Raw genomic sequence first — 18446 nt, 5'->3', positions numbered from 1 at the left:
GAAGTAATTCAAACTGGGGTGAAAATTTTCAAAGCTGGATTGCAGGGGTGAATTTTTACTGGGTTGCAAATTGCGTTCTGAACACGCCTGCTTGTTCTCCCAGGAACAGTGCTGAGGAGAGCTGCCAGTGCAAAAAAAGGCCATTGTGACAGCTAATAATGATGCTGGCTTCCGACTACAATTTCAATGTATTTGGAAAGGAGAATCAGAAAGAAAATACCATAATACACAATAAAGAAAGAAAAAAATATCATGATACATATTAAAAACCATGAAATCGAAAAAGAAAGGAAACTGTAAAAAGCCACTCTATATAAACAGACACACACCTTTCTTTTCTGACACACAGTAATCCCCCAAACCAAATTCAAGAGTTATGATTTTTTTTTAGAGGTCAGTTCATACTAACCTGAGTTTTGTTCGTGTCAGGATACTCCTTGCCTCTTCATAAGTCACGCCAATGAAGGATTCTTTATTTATAGATATTAACTGGTCTCCTACCCTAAGTCGACCATCCTATGTAGACAGGTAAACATAAAGTATGCACATTTAAACAAGCCATTTCATTTTTACATTACACACACATTAATCCAGCACAGAACTTTGCAAAAAACAAAGTGTCTGACTGTAAACCTAGTGCAGCAGAGAAGAAAATGGCATCCATGACTTTAAACCACTCGATCATCAATATAAGCACGATGTCCTCATAAATCTCACGTATTAAAGGATGCTTGAAGACTCGTTGTAACAAGGAGGACAATGAAACCTCTATTTACACTGGATCTTTAACTTTCTACTTAACATCATCTTTGCCTACATTCAGCAGTAAATTTCAGAAGTCTGTCTCCAGATAAAGAATAACCCTGAAATTAATGTAAAACTTCTTCTTGCTTCAAAATACCAATTAACTTTGCGGTATACTGAAAGTCTGGCTATCTGAACACAAGGCCATGTGATAAACACACAAAAACATCCGAAACATTCTTTACTCTTATTTCCATTTGGATAGATAAGAAGGCATGTGGCAGCATGTCAAAATACTACCATGTCAAAATTATATTCAACATATGGAAAAGGACATTTGTTACGTTTTTAAGGGAATAACTATACAGGTGCTAGATCCAATCTTTTTGTATCCCTTGGTTTTTCTTTCAAGCAAAAGCACAACTGAAAATGGATGTGGAATGAAAAAAAAGTATGCCCCTTGAAATGCTTTCACTGAAAAATTAATTAAGATTTCTGAAAAGGCAGCAGTACAAAAGACTGAATTTTTGTAAAAGACAAGAGACATAAGGAATTTGCCTTTTTCCTGCATATTCATCCATACATGCTGTTAAACCAAAATATGCGCAATTTTTTCCAATGGATTAAAAAATAAAGCACTTAAAGTACTATTTATGCTGATAATCAGCGGAGAATCTAAGAAAGACACATGAATTTGTGACAACTTCATATCTCCTTGGTTTACCATAAATGGATGAATTTCAGTACTAATCTGCTTCCTCAGATTTCAACGCATTTCTTTGAAGTCTAACAGGAGAAAGGGGACAGAGAGTCACCTTGTGGCAGTCACCTCCTGGGACAATTTCTTGAATGAACACCATGGGTCCCTCAGATCTGTTAGCCCCTCCCCTGATGACCAGACCCAGGCCCGTTCCCTTGGCAACACATATCAACTGAATGGCAGTGTCACTGAAAGAAAAGAAAGCAGAGATGAAGGTTAGCTACAGTGATGGAGATGAACTCAAAAACAGCAGCTCAGGGATCATTTTCTAGCTGTCCCCAGACTAATATTATGGATATTTTCTGTCTCCTTTTGTGGGCACCAATATATTTATTAGAGGATGTGACTTCCAAAGATGTGGAAGACTTGGTGCTCCGTGCTTGACCTCTCTATGACAGAGGCTGGGTCTTCGGCTTCCTTCTCTAGTGTCAGACAGACCACTCACACCATAATGGTTCCTGTATGTGTAACTCACTTGAAGACCTGAGGAACAGTGGGAGCCGTGGGGGTTGAGGAACTGCTTGGGTAGCCAGCTTCCTTTGGGCTCTGAAGCTGCGGGCTGGCTGACCTTGAGGAGGAGGAGGACGATGTGGTGTCTGTCAGCTTCCCTGGAAACAGAGAGACCATCAGAATTTCAGAGAGCTTGCTATCAATCCAAATGAACTATCAAGAGGAAGACGGGTCCCACAAGTCTGTTTCAAAGCAAGTGAAACATTTAAAGCCAAGGCTGCTTTAACGTTATCTTTCTGAAAGTATATAGGCAAAACAGGTGATGTGCTCTACAGAGAAGACATGGAAAAGATGCATGTTGATTGCAATTCCAAGAACCTGATAAATGTAACAACTGGTCAAGTTTTGATATTTATAAAAAATATACATGGCCAAAGTTTGTACATTGTCTGAGTTTGATGATAGTTCATTATATGCAGAAGTGGGTATTGATGAGAAAGTACACATTTTAAGGTTCCAAATGATCACATTTTTACGTGAAACTTTCTGTATATGCATTCCCTTTTTAAACGTAACATTTTTAAAGTGAGCGGATCTGTCTGCATCTGACGAGATCAAGCATGCCACCCGTTCCTCACCTGTGGAGAGCAGTGTTGGAGAGCTCCTTCCAGAGCCCACGCTGCTGCTGTTGGAGCCGTACTTCTCCATCAGCTCCAGAAACTCCTTCCTAGAACAATCACATGCAAGAGGCAGTAGTTCCTGTGGTATTCGTTGAATGTAAAGAATAGTCCTCTGTCTCCCTCTCCTGGCTTCTCCCCCACCACAAAGAAAATCATAAATCACTCATAAATCGTTAGGAGGTCTGCTTTACATTTAATAACAAAAACTGTAAACTGCCACAAGATAATCAAAAACATGAAAAAGTGTCATTATCCATCATGAATCTGACATATTCATTCTTGCTAACAATATGATCACAAATTAAGAAGTTGCACTGAAATGCAACTTCTTGCTGAGCCTTCAAACAATGGATTTGCAGAGTTTAATTTGATTGGTTTACTAATCATATACAGAGAAGTTAATTTCAGTACCGTGAAAGAACTATACAAAACTGTCTTTAACAAAAAATGGGATTTACTCCATAATCTCAAATGTGTGTGACAAAAACTGGAAGATCCAAAAACAACCTAAGCTTGAATACAAAAGAATAATCTTTTTCCCTATAAAAGCATACATGGAAATGAGGAAAGTACACATGCAGAACCGCTAACAGTTACACAACCAAATGAGATTAAAACAACCCAGAATTTGGGACCGTTTCTCATCTTTCAATTTAAAATGTGAGCGTCCCCATCTGGACACTGCAAAACTGTGCCCCCAATGTGTCAGAATGCATCCGCCAGCAGGTGAGCATCTTGTTTTGTAACATACAAGGGGTAACAGACTGTCACCTCTGTATAAATCAATTTGTCTTACTTGCTCATTTGACAACTGTACTAAATATAGAAACCTGGTGTCAGCACTTAAGGTGGAAACTTTGACCCAGCCTTACGTCAATTTTTCATGTATATATCAGCGTTCTGGGAATCTGGACATGCAGAACTGGCTTGCCTAAATGTCAGTGCTGGACTTAGGCACTCAGGAAGGAGTTTTGTTGAACTGAAGGAGTACCATTACCTTACAGTAAAACAGGTCAGAAGGAAATGCAAGACAAATTTTTAACTTTTGTAGAGGTGGAATTATGTTAAGTTCTGTCTGTTGCTAAATCTTGGGACTAAACCTTCTCTATTTCCTTTAATGCAATAAAAGGTACTTACAGTCATGCATTGTGGCGTACATGCTGTGATTTGTGTGATGTCAATGGTCATCAAATTCCTTTAATCATTCATATTTTTCAAAATTAAGTTAATTCTGATGACTAAATCAAGCTTCAGAACACCTAATATCAAAAAAGGGCTCTATTTAAGACAAGTATTAACATTATCTGAGCCAGTTTTCTGATAGCTAATGCATTCAAACAGTATATTTAGGAAAGCATTTTAGATGCTCCTGATTTCTGCATAGTTTTAGTTTTAACTGACAATTTATTGAACATCAGCGAGGTCTACACTTCACCTTTAGTAGTGTCAATCATCGTATGGTATTATGCCCTTACCTACTGTTCACAAGCGACAAAAGAGTATATGAATTGTCCAGTGCAGAAAGTTTGCATTATGCATGGAAGGATTTGTGCCCAATGAGTAAGTAAAAGCAGGCAAAGGCAACTGCATGCAACATGAATTTGCATGCTGACAGTTTTTACTGTTTTTTGTGTGAAGAATTCACCTGTATGGTTGAACTATCAGACACATACTTCCTTTATGCGCACACAGAATGACATGCATGTACACAGCTTTTGCACAATCAGTTCAAAACATGGAGGAGTGATGCCTGATCTCAATTTGGCTGGGTTGAGATATGGGACAAAGGACTGATGGCTGAGTCTGGTACATGTGAGACTGCGGGCATGTCATAGTTAATATTGTTGGAACAACTAAACATTTGATAATGACATCTGAGGAGGTCCTAAAATGTATGCCATGTTCTTGTATGAGTTTGGATTCCACACTTATTTAATAATTTGGCAGTTTTTTTACAGATTTTTCATAAAGAACTTTTAAGAAGTACCAACAAAATATTTGAATCCCTTTTAAAATGAGTTAAAATACAATAGTGCTCCCCATTGTTTACATATTTTATAGGTTTTGCTTTGCTTGAGTGTATTGAATCATTTTAAAAAAAAACCCTGGGTTGTTTTTGAGGCTGTATTCAGTGACAAATTCCCAATGGTTTAATGTACTCAATTTGCATTAGCCTAATGTATTTAAAGTCTATTTTTAGCATGATCAAAGAAAATTAAGCAGGTCATGCTAATGAGCCAATAACAAGATTAAATAGTGACCTGAGGACAGCAGCCATTCATGATGCAGACCGCTGAAAATTTTTTGATAAACAAAAATCTGACAGTTCAATTAAGTAATCTTTTGCCACGAAGAACAGCTGTAGAACAAACAGATACCATAAATCCTTTCAATCAAAGTTATTTTGATATTTCCCGTATCGTTGCTGAGCCATGGTAAGCAGGGTTTTCAACACCAGTGACAAATGAATTGCCACACTGCTGAAAACATACCACCTAATTATGTAAGTAAAAAGCAATCCAAGTTAAATAACATTGTTAGCCTCTCACACTACCATGTGAATAAGATTTTTTTGCTTCCATGAGGTAGTGCATTTCTGACACTAATCCGTCCTCACATAAGTTTACATCATTAAAACAACTGCATTCCTGCATTAAATGTAGCACGGACAAGAAGTTTTCAATTAAATAATATTAAATTGCTTATTTAGCCAATATGGTGTTTGCAGAAATACTGCAACAAAAATGAAGTAATTCCAACTTTCTTTGCCTTTAAAATGGAAGAGACTCAAGGGTATAATGCAGCGGATGTAGTCTCCCAATCTGTCTGGAGCAAATTAGGATGAAGGAACAGAACTTCATCTTCAATCAATTCTTTAGTACAGAAATTTGGGACATACGAACTTTGAGAATACAAATGCAGTATTAAACGCAATTCAGTTTTGTTAAAATAGAAGTTTTCATTCAGTGTTCATTTTTCAAGTTTACTGCTACTAAAATAAAGTAATTTCATATAAAAAATACTTTGCAAGTGTTATGCAGTTGTCTTTAATAATATGGTTACTGTTGGACCACACTCTGAGCATTTGTTAAAGCCAGGAATAAACTGCTGTAGTTCATATTACACTCTGGTGTAATACTGTAGGCTGCACCTTAATAAGAAACCTCCTTGCCGTAGAAGCATACTGTATGTTCTGGACCCATTACCTCGACTCCTCGTCACGCACAATCAGGAGGGACATGTGATTGGAGGCGGAAGCCATTCGAAGGATCTCCACAGCCCTGAAGAGTGACACCAATACAGTGTTACTGTCTGCCTTGCCTGCAAAGTCTGAGGTCCAGGCATGGTGATATTGTGCCCTGCTGCTTACAGGTATACCTCATGCACTTGGACAAGGGCACGTGAGGAGAAGCAGAACATAAAGTAACTCAGTATGAGAATGAAGCCAGCGACTAGACGGGAAAGAACTGATCTGTTTGCATCTATGCTCCATACTGCGGAGACTAAACTGACCTAGATTTTATTTTAAAATCTTTTAACATTGTTACACAGTAGACTGAGGAAAGTACACTAGAGTAGATGCTTGCTTGATAGTTGAGGACTCCCAAAGGTTGCCATACCACACGGTCTTGCAGCCATATCTTTGAGGAAGGTACTAAAACTAAACTGCCCAAGTAAATACACAGATGTAAGAACAGGTCAAATACTGTAAGTCCCTCTGCATTTAATTATGCATTACATTTGCACATATTTTATAGATATAGCTGTACTATTGCCCTATTTTGTTGCCATTTTAATATACAGACTGAATCATACTTCAGTATTCTATTATTATTTTTATTTTGTATAACATTAGGCATCTTCTCACAGATCTACTTGTCTCATAGAAAGTATTTGTTACAAAAGAAAATGAACAATAATTAACACTGACACTATCGAACACTACAGCGAGTGATATCAAAAATGATATTCACCTTTCATTTGTCACCCCTCCTAAACTCATGTTGTTCACATCCAAAATGAGGTCCCCCGATTTTAGTCGACCTGTAACAAAGGTTTCATTGCTAAATTACAGATTGAAAGAAGCATTTTATACATGACATTATGTACTTGCAACATAAGTAATACCATCCTGTGCAGCGACACCACAAGGTAACACTCTCTTGATGTATATTCCATACTCTTCACCGGTGAGCTCCTTATAACCGCCAATGATTTTCACACCTGCATAAATGAGAAGACAGCAGAGGTTACAGTAAACTGTAAGGTGAGAACAGACTTGTTCTGTATGTGGGCCTGTCATTTAACGGAGCACTAACCCAGTCCTTTCCGGCAGTCTGTAAACTCCAGACGCTGTACTGCACGATTGATACCATGGGGACCCATTATAGTCCTGAAAAACACAAGAGAAAAAGATGCACACTTTGTCTTTCCACACAAAATCACAAAAAAGGCACACTCTGAATTACATCTGAAGATTTTCTCTGAACTCAGTATCTGAGCGCTCTGTTCAACAGCGCTATAGCTGCTGCATAAACAGTACTGTACAAACAAACATGTAATTGATGGTGAAAAAGTGATGTTTGGCAGTCCAAACAAAACATTGTTATTCCTCCCTGAGAGATGTTATCCTTCACAAGAAGTCAAACCACAGCTGAGGACCAGACTGATGTTCTGAGATCCCACAGGATTTTGCTGGCAGGGCCTGTCTGTCATTCTGAGTAGTACTGGATAAATCTGTCAAACTCTTCAAGGGCGAAAGGACAGACAAAAAAATGCACAGAAAAGCATCTTAATGGGCGTTGGTGACGTTAAGACGGGATGTTGTCAGCTGTCAACGCAGCGCATTTGCAAAACAAGCTCAACCTGTCAAGGTCAGGGGTTTGGTGGGTTCAAGCATGCCGAAAAGAGACATGGGCTGCTTCCCGTGTCGCAAGCCCTCGCTCATTCGCTGACAGATGTGCTTGTGTCCATGCAAAAACCCTGCTCAATAAGCAAGCTGCAGTGGCAAAAAAACATGCTTATATACAGTGCTTAAAATGAACTGGAAATCTGGGATGATGGAACTGTGTCCATCTGATTTTGCCTGGGCAAAAACAAAAAAGAAACTAAAGTTTAATGACAATTATATTGCAGTTACACTCAGTTTATTATATTCAGGACTCTGGGTGAGGTTCTGGTCCAGTTAAAGTACATACAAATGGGAGAACCTCTCCTCAAGGTTTTCCGTGGGTTAACTAGACTATTTGGAGCATTTCCATTTTTCAAAAAGGGAATTATGCTTTATAGTTTGGTGCCGCATTTATAATATTGTGTTGCGGCAAATCTGTCAGGCTCGATAGGTGTCTGATCTCTGTTGCGGCTAATCCTCCCAACAGACAGGAGGAAATAGAAGATAAATGCTTTGAACTAGGACATTGCTCACCACAAACCAATGCGCTGAAAAGCCCCCATGAACACAGCAGTGATACACGGTTAAATGTGCTGAGTTAGTTTATCACATCCATGTGCTGCAAAAAATAAAACACTCTTCATAGAACAAAAGTGTGTTGAAATGTCTCAGCTCTGCGGCAATTTTCATGAATGTCTTGTTTTTAATTTTTTGTTAATTTTGTCCTTTTAATGTTATTTTTATTCCTGTAATGACAAGGCCATTTTACCTAACTGATCATTTTTCTTACTGAAATCAGTAATTTACTATATAGTTTTCAGCAGTCATGTTCTTTGCACTTGTGCCTATATGGTGACACAGCGCGACCCTATAAAATACAGTAATTCTGTTGATATATCCATCTTCCATCTACAACTGAGAAATTCGTTGTGAATACAAAACATTTTGATTACATTGTAATCTCCATACGCTTTTCTAAAAAAATCTCCTACCTAAACAGATTTTTCTCACACACAAAACTACTGAACTGGAAATAATTCAAAAGAAGATTAAACATAATAATTTAGAGAGGTTTGCTCAATATTATGATGTCCTCAGTCAACCCCAGTGTAAATGCTGATGAAACGTATTAGGATATTCCTGAAGACAATGTTCCCCGCACATCTCTGTGGAGAAACCCCGAAGGACCCAAACACCAAACATTTTTATTTCTTTTTCAAAATGTCACTGAAATCAGGGGCAAAGATTTCTCAAGGAGATTATAATGTGTGGTTCTTTTAACAGTCAAAACAATGGAATCACAATTCCTAAAAATAACTGTGATCCCATTTCCGTTACTTTATAACTACTAAGTCAGGTGTTTTAGAGAGAATTCAGTCAAATGAAATGTTTATTGCAACAAAATTTTAAGGGACACCTCAGTTCTGCACTGGAAACTGCAACCTCTTACGGCTTGACAAATTTTACAAATTTTAATCATCAGCAACACAGGCGATGAAACCACCAAATTGCAGTCTGAAGGTCCCAGTTTCAAATACCACTCCTGCTGTAATACCAAGCAAGGTACATTTGATTCAGTAAAATATCCAGGAGTATAAAAGGATAAATCATTGTAAGAAATGTAGTATGCAAACTAAAATTTTAAGTTACCTTGGACAAACATGTCAGCTAAAGACATCATAGTAATCCTACATGGCATCAACAGACTGATGCTCACATGATGTTTTGATGCAGTCATCTAGTTGCTGGATAAGTACGTGGCTTTTAATTAGTCAGTTAGTCTGAGAGGATGATTAAACAGCCAGATTGAGGAGAGATTGAGTGGGATTTTGACCAAGGTGATGGGGTTACATTAGGGTTACCTGATTCTCAAATACGTGCTTTAATGACCTCTTTGCGTACAATTACTCCCTACTCCATTATCTTGTCTGACTCTTGGGTGATTCTTTGCTTCGTCTGGAGTTTTATATTATTACTACTTCAGTTAAAACCAGTTCTGCTCTGCTTTAACCCCTGACTTATGCAAGGTACACTGCTGAGTGCCCGAAGTATTCAATGAGTCCATTTTGAAAAACATGCCAGTACTCATATAGCAACTGAAAAATTAAATAAAACATAATTATGAAAAACATAAGAACACTGACAACGAATACCTGTGACGCCTACCTAGTTTACAGGGACACATGGAAGGTAATCTAAAGAAAACCAATACATGTATGAATTGAAGACTTTAGATAAACTATGCTCATGATTGGCAATTTGTCTCAATTTTTTATTGTATGCTTTGATGGCACAATTTAGTCTGAGAATACCAGACTAGGCCAAAAGGTGTGAAGCTGCATAACAGGATTTACATCAGCTGTGTCACAAAATAACAAATTATTTCATGGAGCGGCTTCACATCACTCTCTTTTAATTCTCAGTGCAGTGCACAACATAAATCCAGAGATAAGGCAGCACAATAAACTGTTCCCTCTCTTTATATTTTCCAGAAAGAACCAAAGTGAAAAATATCCCTGTTGAAAGACCGTTTGGCTAGAAAAAGGGAGGTGAAAATAACACGGAAAAAAGACATAATTTTATCAGCAAAGCTTGAGTGGAACACACCAGTCTGCCTCCCTCAAGGTCAACCCATGTCTAGGTAAGCGGTGATGTTGACACCCCTAGCAAAACTCTTCACTGAAAATGTATCCCATGCGATTACCTCTAAGGTGTGCAATATCTCCACAAGTAGCAGTCCTGTTGGAAAGTCTTCTGTCCACTAACAATGAAGTTTTGCAAATAAATGCATTAACTGGTAATACACAAACGAAAGCAGAATACATTAAATATCTCCAGCTTTAACAAAACAGGAAACCACTGGGGTGGTGTTCAGGTGCTGAAAGAAGGGATGCAACTAACTTAATTATAGTACTTCTGCAATACATATCACAGAGCTTTACTATAACAATTGACCTTGAGGTCCATGGTTTGGTCTTACTCAAATTTTCAACCAAGAGCCCCTTGGTTTGTATGTATTGTGCTGAAGTGTGCAGACTTTGGACATAGCAATTAGCTTTGCCCACACTTAGACGGCAAGAGTAACGCAAGCAAAACACGGTAAGATGCAGGGCATTAAACTGATCACTTAATACCGTCTAATCTGCCTTTACCTTCCACATGCCATGTCAAGCTATGGCCAGAACAAACACAAGACCATGCTGCGCACCCAGCTGCTCTGCCCTGTTAATGAAACTATTGTAAATAAGTGTGCCCTTCCTCACGGATCTAAATTCGTGCTGCCACAGGGTCCACAACAGTGTCTGTAATGAAATGTGTAAATTTCATATGAAAAAAGACTCTACCACAACATAAACAACATGTCTGTGAAGTCGATGCGACTCTCGGCGCATTTCAGCCTTTCAAAAGAGAACATCAAATACCAAAAACGACAACTAGGAAGAGCGGGATAAGGGATTATGACAGACGAGTCATGCATCGGAGCCTACTTAGCTGTACAAGCGCTTACAAACATACACGTAACCCACATTCTCTGTACACTGCAGTGTCAAATGCTAGTGACACCAAATAATGCACTATAGGCAAAAAATTTTGAACAACCTACCGTAAAACATTAGCACTCAATGGTACATAATGCCAAAGAAAAAGGGAATAAAAATCCGACCAACAACACATAATGCTTTTAAGCCGAAAGCATCCTCACAATTTCCTCCTTTCTAGGACAAATGAGTTTTAAAGCAGGCGACATACCAGTAAAGCAACGACAGCCCATCAAAGTGCTCGGCTTCTACTGACGGCGGGAGCAGTGCCATCTCAAATCAGAAGGCAGACTATGAATTATTAAAAAGGCACGGAAGTCACCCAGTTGTTGGAGATGATGGTTCAAATAAGGTCGGTCTCTGTAACCGAGAGATAGAAATCCGCCTAGACAGCGACAGACACTAGCCTACCTTTCTATTTAATCTCTCCTGATACCCCCCCAAGCCACCTCCCGCCGTGGTCACATGGTCCGCTGCAGATCTCCCTCCCATGTTGAAGCGCGCCCTGATGCACCTTCGGGCCACCGCCTCCAACCTCATGATCTCCTCCCTTTGCATTACAAAAAAATTGGGGAAGGGGAGCAAAAACAGAGAAAAACGGTCCATCTGGCATTAGCCCTCGACAGGTTCTTATGCAGCTCAAGAGCGCTTCGGTGATTACAGGCTTAACGTTTACAAATTTGCAAAGTAATCATTTTAGTTTAATAAAAAGATTTTCTTAATTCCTTTGATGGTGTATAATTATTTTCCATGCCGCTACACCTTTTATCATGCTTTTGCAGTGTACTCTGAGCATTTTCCTTTTCATACACATTAAGGTATATGCTGCGTACGGTATGTAAGTAAAAATGAAATTAAACAATGAATGGGGAAAAGAGATGAAAAAGGGTAAATCTTTGTTACATTTATGTTTTAATTCCTTTCAAATTAAAGTAGTACTTGTCATTCAAAAAAGCATCTTAAGGACTAAAATTTCAAAGTTATTTTTATTATAAGCAATTGTAAGTTGTTTTTAACTTCTAACTAAGCACTGCGTCCTTTCAATTTGTCAAAATAAAAGTAATAAACCATAAAATGACAAGAATACATGTCAATAAAATTAAATATACTTAAATCTCCTACTTGAGAATGTGCACGTACACAGGTCTTCTACGGTATAATCTGCAGTACAATAACAATATTGCTATTGTTAATTAAATCAATTCAGCTTCTGTAAAAGATTTAGAGGACTTTTCATCAAATTATTGATGTGGGCCCTTGTTACATAACAGGGTAAAGTAAGTTCAGATTTCTGTAATAAAATTAAATGTTTATTAATGCATTGCAGGAACATACTGAAAAGAATGAATCGGGGAAAATCCTGTCCAAAACAAGCAATGTATTTTATACAAGGTTAGTGTCTTTAACTTGAAAAAAGTAATGCTGAAAAAAAAAAGGCTATGATACTTACAGACAGAGGGCTGAATCATTGCACAGGAAGCTGGCTGCTCTAACCAGAGCCCACAGGTCACTGGTTCAGGTCTGGTGGGACCACTCCAGGTTGTCAGGCTTTGCACCTAAAGCTGCTCTTGAAGAACAGATCAAGCAAACACCCAGCTTGTGCATCCTGCTGAAGTTGGGGGACAGCTGCTAATGTAGTGGTTAGCGCTACTGCCTCTGGATCCAAAAGTTGTACATTCAATCCCCACTTCTTGCTGTAGTACCCTTGATCAAGGTACTTACCTTAAAATTGCTCCAGTAAATTTACCTCGATGCATAAATGGGTAAATAACCTACACATGTAAGTTGCTTTGGAGAAAAGTGTTAGCTAAACAAATAAATGTTCAGTTTTCGTGCTAATTTAAGTAATTTCTCTAATTTGTTTCTCTCTATTATTTTATCCGATTTATTTATTATAGCCTAAATTAAGCAAATGTTGGAAGTGCCTAATTGGTACGGTTACAGGTTCAAATCCTGGGAAGCAACAGTACTTTTCTTCCCTGCTGGAAACCTGTGTTGCACCACCTTGAATTTAGAGCTGGTTAAGGTGGGCACAGAGGGTGGGGTGGGTTTGGGCGATGCCTTGCTGTGGGGTGGGTCTAGGGTTCGAGTCCTGCTTGGGGTGTGCAGTGCCCCTGTGTTTGCCTTCCCTCCATGCAGAGGGAGGACCTGGCAACCCACCTCTGTTCCCCCCTTGTCTTGCCTTGGAAACCACGTGGGTTGGCTCCGACTCGGCACCTCGCACACATGCAATGTGGTTAAAGTGGTCAGTGAACACAGTTGAGCTGGTCATACCTTATCTTCTATGTTGCTGGATCAGACACAGACTGGGTGGGTTACAAGCAGCTATGTTTCTCAACATTCAGGGGCCTGAAAGAATGTCCCCCATGGCCCCAAATCACTGTTTCTTACTAGTCTTTTCATAAAAAAAATCAAGATCAAATCATATTAAAAAATACCTGCTGAATAACTATAACAAAATAAATACAACAAAAATCCCTTTCCAATTTTTCAGTAAAAATCCTGCAGCTTTATGTACCTGAGGCGATGCACTGAACTGAGCTTTTTTTCGACAAAAGGCTTTATGTTACTGGGAAGCCACACTTCTCGCTTATTGTAATTGTTCAGATGGAAGGGAAATCCACATATCTACAATACATCGAAAAGTCACCTCAATACATTACATTTTTCCTCCAAGTTTTCTTTACTTCTACTACGTGGCGGTAGCTAGTAGGTAACTCAGTCGTTAAATTCCGCAAGAAAAGCCGGTGCTACTGAAAATGAAAAAGTGAACTGAATGTATGACATACCTCTTTTGAACGCATAATATTTCGTTTAGTTTCTGATACTGCAGCTAACAGGGCATAATCTACTCGTTTGCAGCCGCGGCGCTGTGCAAACAAATGTGTGACTTTGTCAATAAAATCGGAGCCCTTGCAGCTTTGCACGTCAGGCTGCGGCAAGTGAAGCGCTGCTAAGTCACAACTGACGCTTTTTGCTTGCTACTTGTAACGGACTAAAAAACGTTACATATATAAATATATGAATATTATTTAATATAAAATGCTTGTATATATAAAAGCAAGCGCAAAAGCGCCATATACTGACGAGGGAATTGATTATGTTCCGACCAATGGTGTGCCAGTATTCTTCCCGCCTTTTACACACTACACTGAATGCACTTTAAATAGAATTGCTTTATAAATTGATATTTTACTTCATATTTCCAGACGGTGTCCTGTGGACTGCCTAAACGCACAGTATGAAGAATAGCGACCACTCCGTTTTGATTAAAGCGTTTTGTGGGGAAAAAAAGAGAAATATTTGTATTCTGCTTACTATGCGATTGGTAGTCCGGCTTAACATTTTTGTTGCCTTGGATGAAAAATGTGCCGTTCCCCGTTGTGGCCTTGGAAATTGTTTTCTAAAATGAGTTAATCAAAAATATAGAGAGCAATAATTGAAAAAAAAAAATGTTCAGCAGGAAAACGCGAAATGGAATGTCTAAATTAATATTGTAACGACCCGCGTTACTGGAGTTTGAGCGGGAAAACGAGTTTATTGTAAATATTTGTGTTGTGGGTAAAAATGGAATTAGGTATTCAACCACTGCGGGGATTTACAGGGAATATAAATAGGGTGACTGTGAACGGAGAAAGGTCGCCAATCGACGATTGACTGGCGTGTAGGTCTTTGAAGAAGGGACTCCGGACGACAGTATTTTCTTGTAGTGTTCCAGTAAAGTCCGCAATGAACGGAGTCCACGAGTCGTTCTTGTCCCCGTCCGAGCTTAGCGCTGCAACACGAACACTTCTCTTGCATGTGGAACGGCCTGACTTCTCTCGTTTTAGTCTACGGGACACTTTTTTTTTCCTTTCAGATTACAGTGCATTTGAAGCGCATCTCAGTGACAGAAGCTGAAAAGTTTTTTTTTTTTTTTTTTTTGTAAATAAAGTGTAAAAGGGTTTCGAGAGGTTTCTCTGTCCCTACGTACTCTGTTACTGCTGTACATACTATACTCAGCAAATACTGCAGAGTAAAAATACTGCCGTTTTGTACAGTTCACATGATGATATTATAATGTAGGTATGTGTGAAATTCGCGTCGTGTGACGTCACAATCTCGTTCCACTCTCTAATGGGTACTTACACAATTTTTCAGAAACACGCGTAGTATTTTCCCTGAGGGTATTAACTTTTACTATTTTGTGTAAACTCGAATTTACGGAAAAAAACATGCCATATCATATGGTTTATGTGGTGAATCGGTTACCCCGCGATGCCTCAGGATGCTCAACGTGTGACTGAGAAGACTGTGAGCGCGCCGGAACCTTTGTGAGTCGCAGCCCGTTTCCTCGGCGGAACAATAACGACGTAGGACGCTGATGTGTGGGATATCCGTGTCTGTTCGTTGACATGGGTCTGAAGGGTATTTAGCTCAATCAAAGTGAGATGTTAGTATTTCACCATGTTCAGTTTTGTTGGTTTTATATTAAAATTTCTTCGTAGGAACACTTTAAAACTCCTCATCTTAGTGGACATTTCAAGTGTTTTATCTCGGTTAGTAGTGTGTCTTAATAGATGTTTGTCTGAGGAGCTCATGTAGACTTCAAGACTCTTGTTGTGACGTGTTTGTGTGTGTATTTTTTGTATTAATAAACTGCTTCATGGTTATTTTCACCTGTTTAGTCACCTTCATTTTAATGGTACAGTTAACATTTAGATTTTAACGCAATGCAACCTAATTTTTAAAATAATTATACTATAGTCTATAGTATGACAGTGGTAATGACGTGTGTTTCAGGAGGACTGGAGACTGAATTGCGGCATGTGGTCTCACAAGAGTGTGTCTGTGTGTGTGTGTACATGTAAAATTAAACATTCTGTATGTATAGGAACAATAAAGGTATTGATATAGTGGAAGTTCATGCATAGTATAAATGGATGTGCTGAGGGTACAATGTCAGCGCTGATGATTTGTTTCTTATTTTCTACTCCAGGTGAGCACGCTTTGGACACAAAGTACCTGCAGGAGTTTGTTCATGAATGCCAGTCATCACAATGTTTCCCATGTTCTTCCGTGACGCAGTGTGCTGGGTAAAGACCGCCAGCATACATGTCCGTAGTAAGGGTCTACCGAGCCTGGTTAACTCCAGAGGCCTGCACCGCTGTGTGGACCAGTTGCTCTCCTACAAGCCCTCCCAGTGCTTAAGTGTCCAGGTACGAGGGATGAAGTACCGCAGGAACCCCTACACGGAGAAGCAGGACGAAGAGTGGAGGAGGAGAAACAAGACTGTCCTGACATACATTGCTGCGGCAGGAGTTGGCATGATCGGCCTCTCCTACGCAGCCGTGCCCCTGTACAGGTTGTACTGCCAGGTGTGTTATAAGCACCCAGTGCTTCCTTTAAACCAGAAAATTGCCACTTTGTAACTGATGGCGACTGTCTTCTAGTGTGGGATTTGAAAAACATCGCTAACCTTTAAAAAAAAAAGGGCAATTCAAAAGTAGCTGTTTTTATTTTTACTTTAATATTTGTGAGCTCTTTTCTCGCTGCATCAAATAATTTAGTGTTCAGCAGAAATGCCAAACATTCTCTAGTGTGAACACGGTGGTGATTAGTTTTTTTTAAGATCATAGTACTTTTTAAAGTAGTTCCTTTCCATTATAGAAGTTTTACTCTGCTATTCATCCAGTATTGGTACAGTTCCTCTTCTTCTTTTTGCGATAATTTTAGTGGTAAAAGTTGTGTAAAGTAGCTTTCTTTATCCTAGACCACAGGGCTCGGTGGGACTGCTGTGTCCGGTCACGATTCAGATCAAGTGGAGACAATGACCCCTGTGAAGGACCGTGTAATCAAGATCACCTTCAATGCCGACGTGCATGCCAGCATGCAATGGAACTTCAGACCGCAGCAATCGGAGATATACGTAATGCACTTGATTTGTGAACCCAGAAGTAGCTACAGGGGCAGCGGAATCCTAGCTTCCACTGGCCCGATTAACACACCAGTGATACATTTCTATTATTTGTTTTTCAGATAAATAAAAAGAGGGTATTTTAATATAGCAATATTAAAATACATGTTTTTCCTCAGTTATTTGTTTTGATGTTGTATAATAATCTTAAATTGAGTTCCAAATTATTGTAGAAAGATGTATGTTTTCAAGGAAACATTTCAGTGGATCAATACTTTTTTAATCAGCTGTTATGAATGTTTCTGTCAGGCTTTCAGCTTTTTCTTACCAGTTTTTTTTTTAATATAATTGTAAATGTAAATTCTTAAATATGCACTTTTTACATTAAAATAAAGGTGTATTATAACTGAAGCATGCTGTAACCTCTCACTATAATGTTTGTTTCTTTTTAGGTGGTACCTGGAGAAACTGCCCTGGCATTTTATAAAGCGAAGAATCCTACAGATAAACCTGTCATTGGAATCTCAACATACAATGTTGTGCCCTTTGAAGCTGGACAATACTTCAATAAAATTCAGGTATGAACATTAAATTCAGATTTCTTTCTATAAAATGGGCCAATCTCAGCTGTTTCTCTAGATACATTTGTTTCGGGCCTCGTCAGTTGCTAGTTAGCCATCCCTCTGACAAGTAAACTGCATTTTTGTGTCTGTGTACAATTTTCAGAATTAGTTTTTAAGAGAAGTAATATTGTTGTAAGTGTAATAACATCCCCACCAGCCTCTCATACCAAAAAGCAAGATGTGTAGGGTGCCTTTAAGGAACATTGCAGACCTGCAGCTGACTTAAGGATCAGCAGTGACTGGATGAGTCTATTTTAACCTTTTTAAGCATGCATAGTAATCATCCTTAAGGGCTGTGGAAAATGAGGCAGTTGCTACAAACCTCTACTTATTGTCCATAAAAAACGGATATATCTGAATGTAAATTATCAGAAAACATCTAGCAAATATTCAGTATGAGCTGTTTGTGTGAAAAAAGTTGATCAGATTGCCACTCTTGCACAGTAACTTTCCCTGCAATTTTACATGATTTTTAAAGTACTATTTACATTATTAATAAAATGCCTTTGCACATAAATGTAGGTAGATGGATGGATGGATGGATAAATGGACGTATCCTTTTTCTAATCCCCAAACAAAATTGCACAGGGTAATGTAATGAATAGATGTGTACTTTGTGCCTCAGTGTTTCTGCTTTGAGGAGCAGAGGCTGAATCCTCAAGAGGAAGTGGATATGCCTGTCTTCTTCTACATTGATCCCGAGTTCGACGAGGATCCCAGGATGGCCAGGGTGGACACTATCACTCTCTCCTACACTTTTTTTGAAGCCAAGGAAGGACAAAAACTTCCCCTTCCTGGGTACAGCTGACCACCCAGAATCTGAGCAGTGGACGTGAACACTGAAAAAAACTGAGATGTTCATT

The 18446-nt window shown here is 38.9% G+C and overlaps 2 protein-coding genes across 4 annotated transcripts in view; one reads left to right on the top strand and one right to left on the bottom strand.

Moving 5' to 3' along the window:
* stxbp4 (syntaxin binding protein 4) overlaps positions 1–15376 on the bottom strand; it is a 43042-nt gene extending 27666 nt beyond the window's left edge. Inside the window, exons 1-11 of one of the 2 annotated variants that reach the window (XM_018762180.2) lie at positions 13339–15376; positions 12515–12631; positions 11476–11614; positions 6954–7027; positions 6763–6858; positions 6609–6678; positions 5841–5915; positions 2593–2681; positions 1980–2112; positions 1560–1692; positions 410–516 (exon numbers count right to left, since the gene is read on the bottom strand). In XM_018762180.2, coding sequence (XP_018617696.1) covers positions 410–516; positions 1560–1692; positions 1980–2112; positions 2593–2681; positions 5841–5915; positions 6609–6678; positions 6763–6858; positions 6954–7020 — 770 coding nt within the window. In that variant the 5' untranslated portion in view covers positions 7021–7027; positions 11476–11614; positions 12515–12631; positions 13339–15376. Of the gene's footprint in view, positions 1–409; positions 517–1559; positions 1693–1979; positions 2113–2592; positions 2682–5840; positions 5916–6608; positions 6679–6762; positions 6859–6953; positions 7028–11475; positions 11615–12514; positions 12750–13338 lie in introns of those variants that run through there. The other variant, XM_018762181.2, reaches the window with a different exon arrangement.
* Positions 15377–15403: 27 nt separating this feature from the next.
* Positions 15404–18446, top strand: cox11 (cytochrome c oxidase assembly homolog 11 (yeast)). 2 transcript variants are annotated; one of them, XM_018762182.1, is made up of 5 exons: positions 15404–15602; positions 16043–16421; positions 16817–16972; positions 17413–17538; positions 18209–18446. In XM_018762182.1, the coding sequence occupies exons 2-5, from the start codon at positions 16089–16091 to the stop codon at positions 18389–18391; spliced, it is 798 nt and encodes a 265-aa protein (XP_018617698.1). In that variant the 5' UTR covers positions 15404–15602; positions 16043–16088; the 3' UTR covers positions 18392–18446. The 2 variants fall into 2 exon arrangements, with proteins under 2 accessions (XP_018617698.1, XP_018617699.1); XM_018762183.1 differs by having other exon boundaries at positions 15405–15496.

Source organism: Scleropages formosus, chromosome 20 (genome assembly GCF_900964775.1).
Source record: "Scleropages formosus chromosome 20, fSclFor1.1, whole genome shotgun sequence".
NCBI classification, from domain to species: domain Eukaryota; kingdom Metazoa; phylum Chordata; class Actinopteri; order Osteoglossiformes; family Osteoglossidae; genus Scleropages; species Scleropages formosus.
The sequence above is the reverse complement of the archived record's forward strand: the minus strand, read 5'-3'. Positions and strand labels throughout refer to the sequence as shown.

Bases quoted from the DNA above. Each gene is read 5' to 3' on its own strand.
- cox11 (XM_018762182.1), top strand. From the start codon at position 16,089: ATGCCAGTCATCACAATGTTTCCCATGTTCTTCCGTGACGCAGTGTGC. The intron at 16,973-17,412 runs GTAATGCACTTG...GTTTCTTTTTAG, and splicing joins CGCAGCAATCGGAGATATAC to GTGGTACCTGGAGAAACTGC. The intron at 17,539-18,208 runs GTATGAACATTA...TTTGTGCCTCAG, and splicing joins AATACTTCAATAAAATTCAG to TGTTTCTGCTTTGAGGAGCA.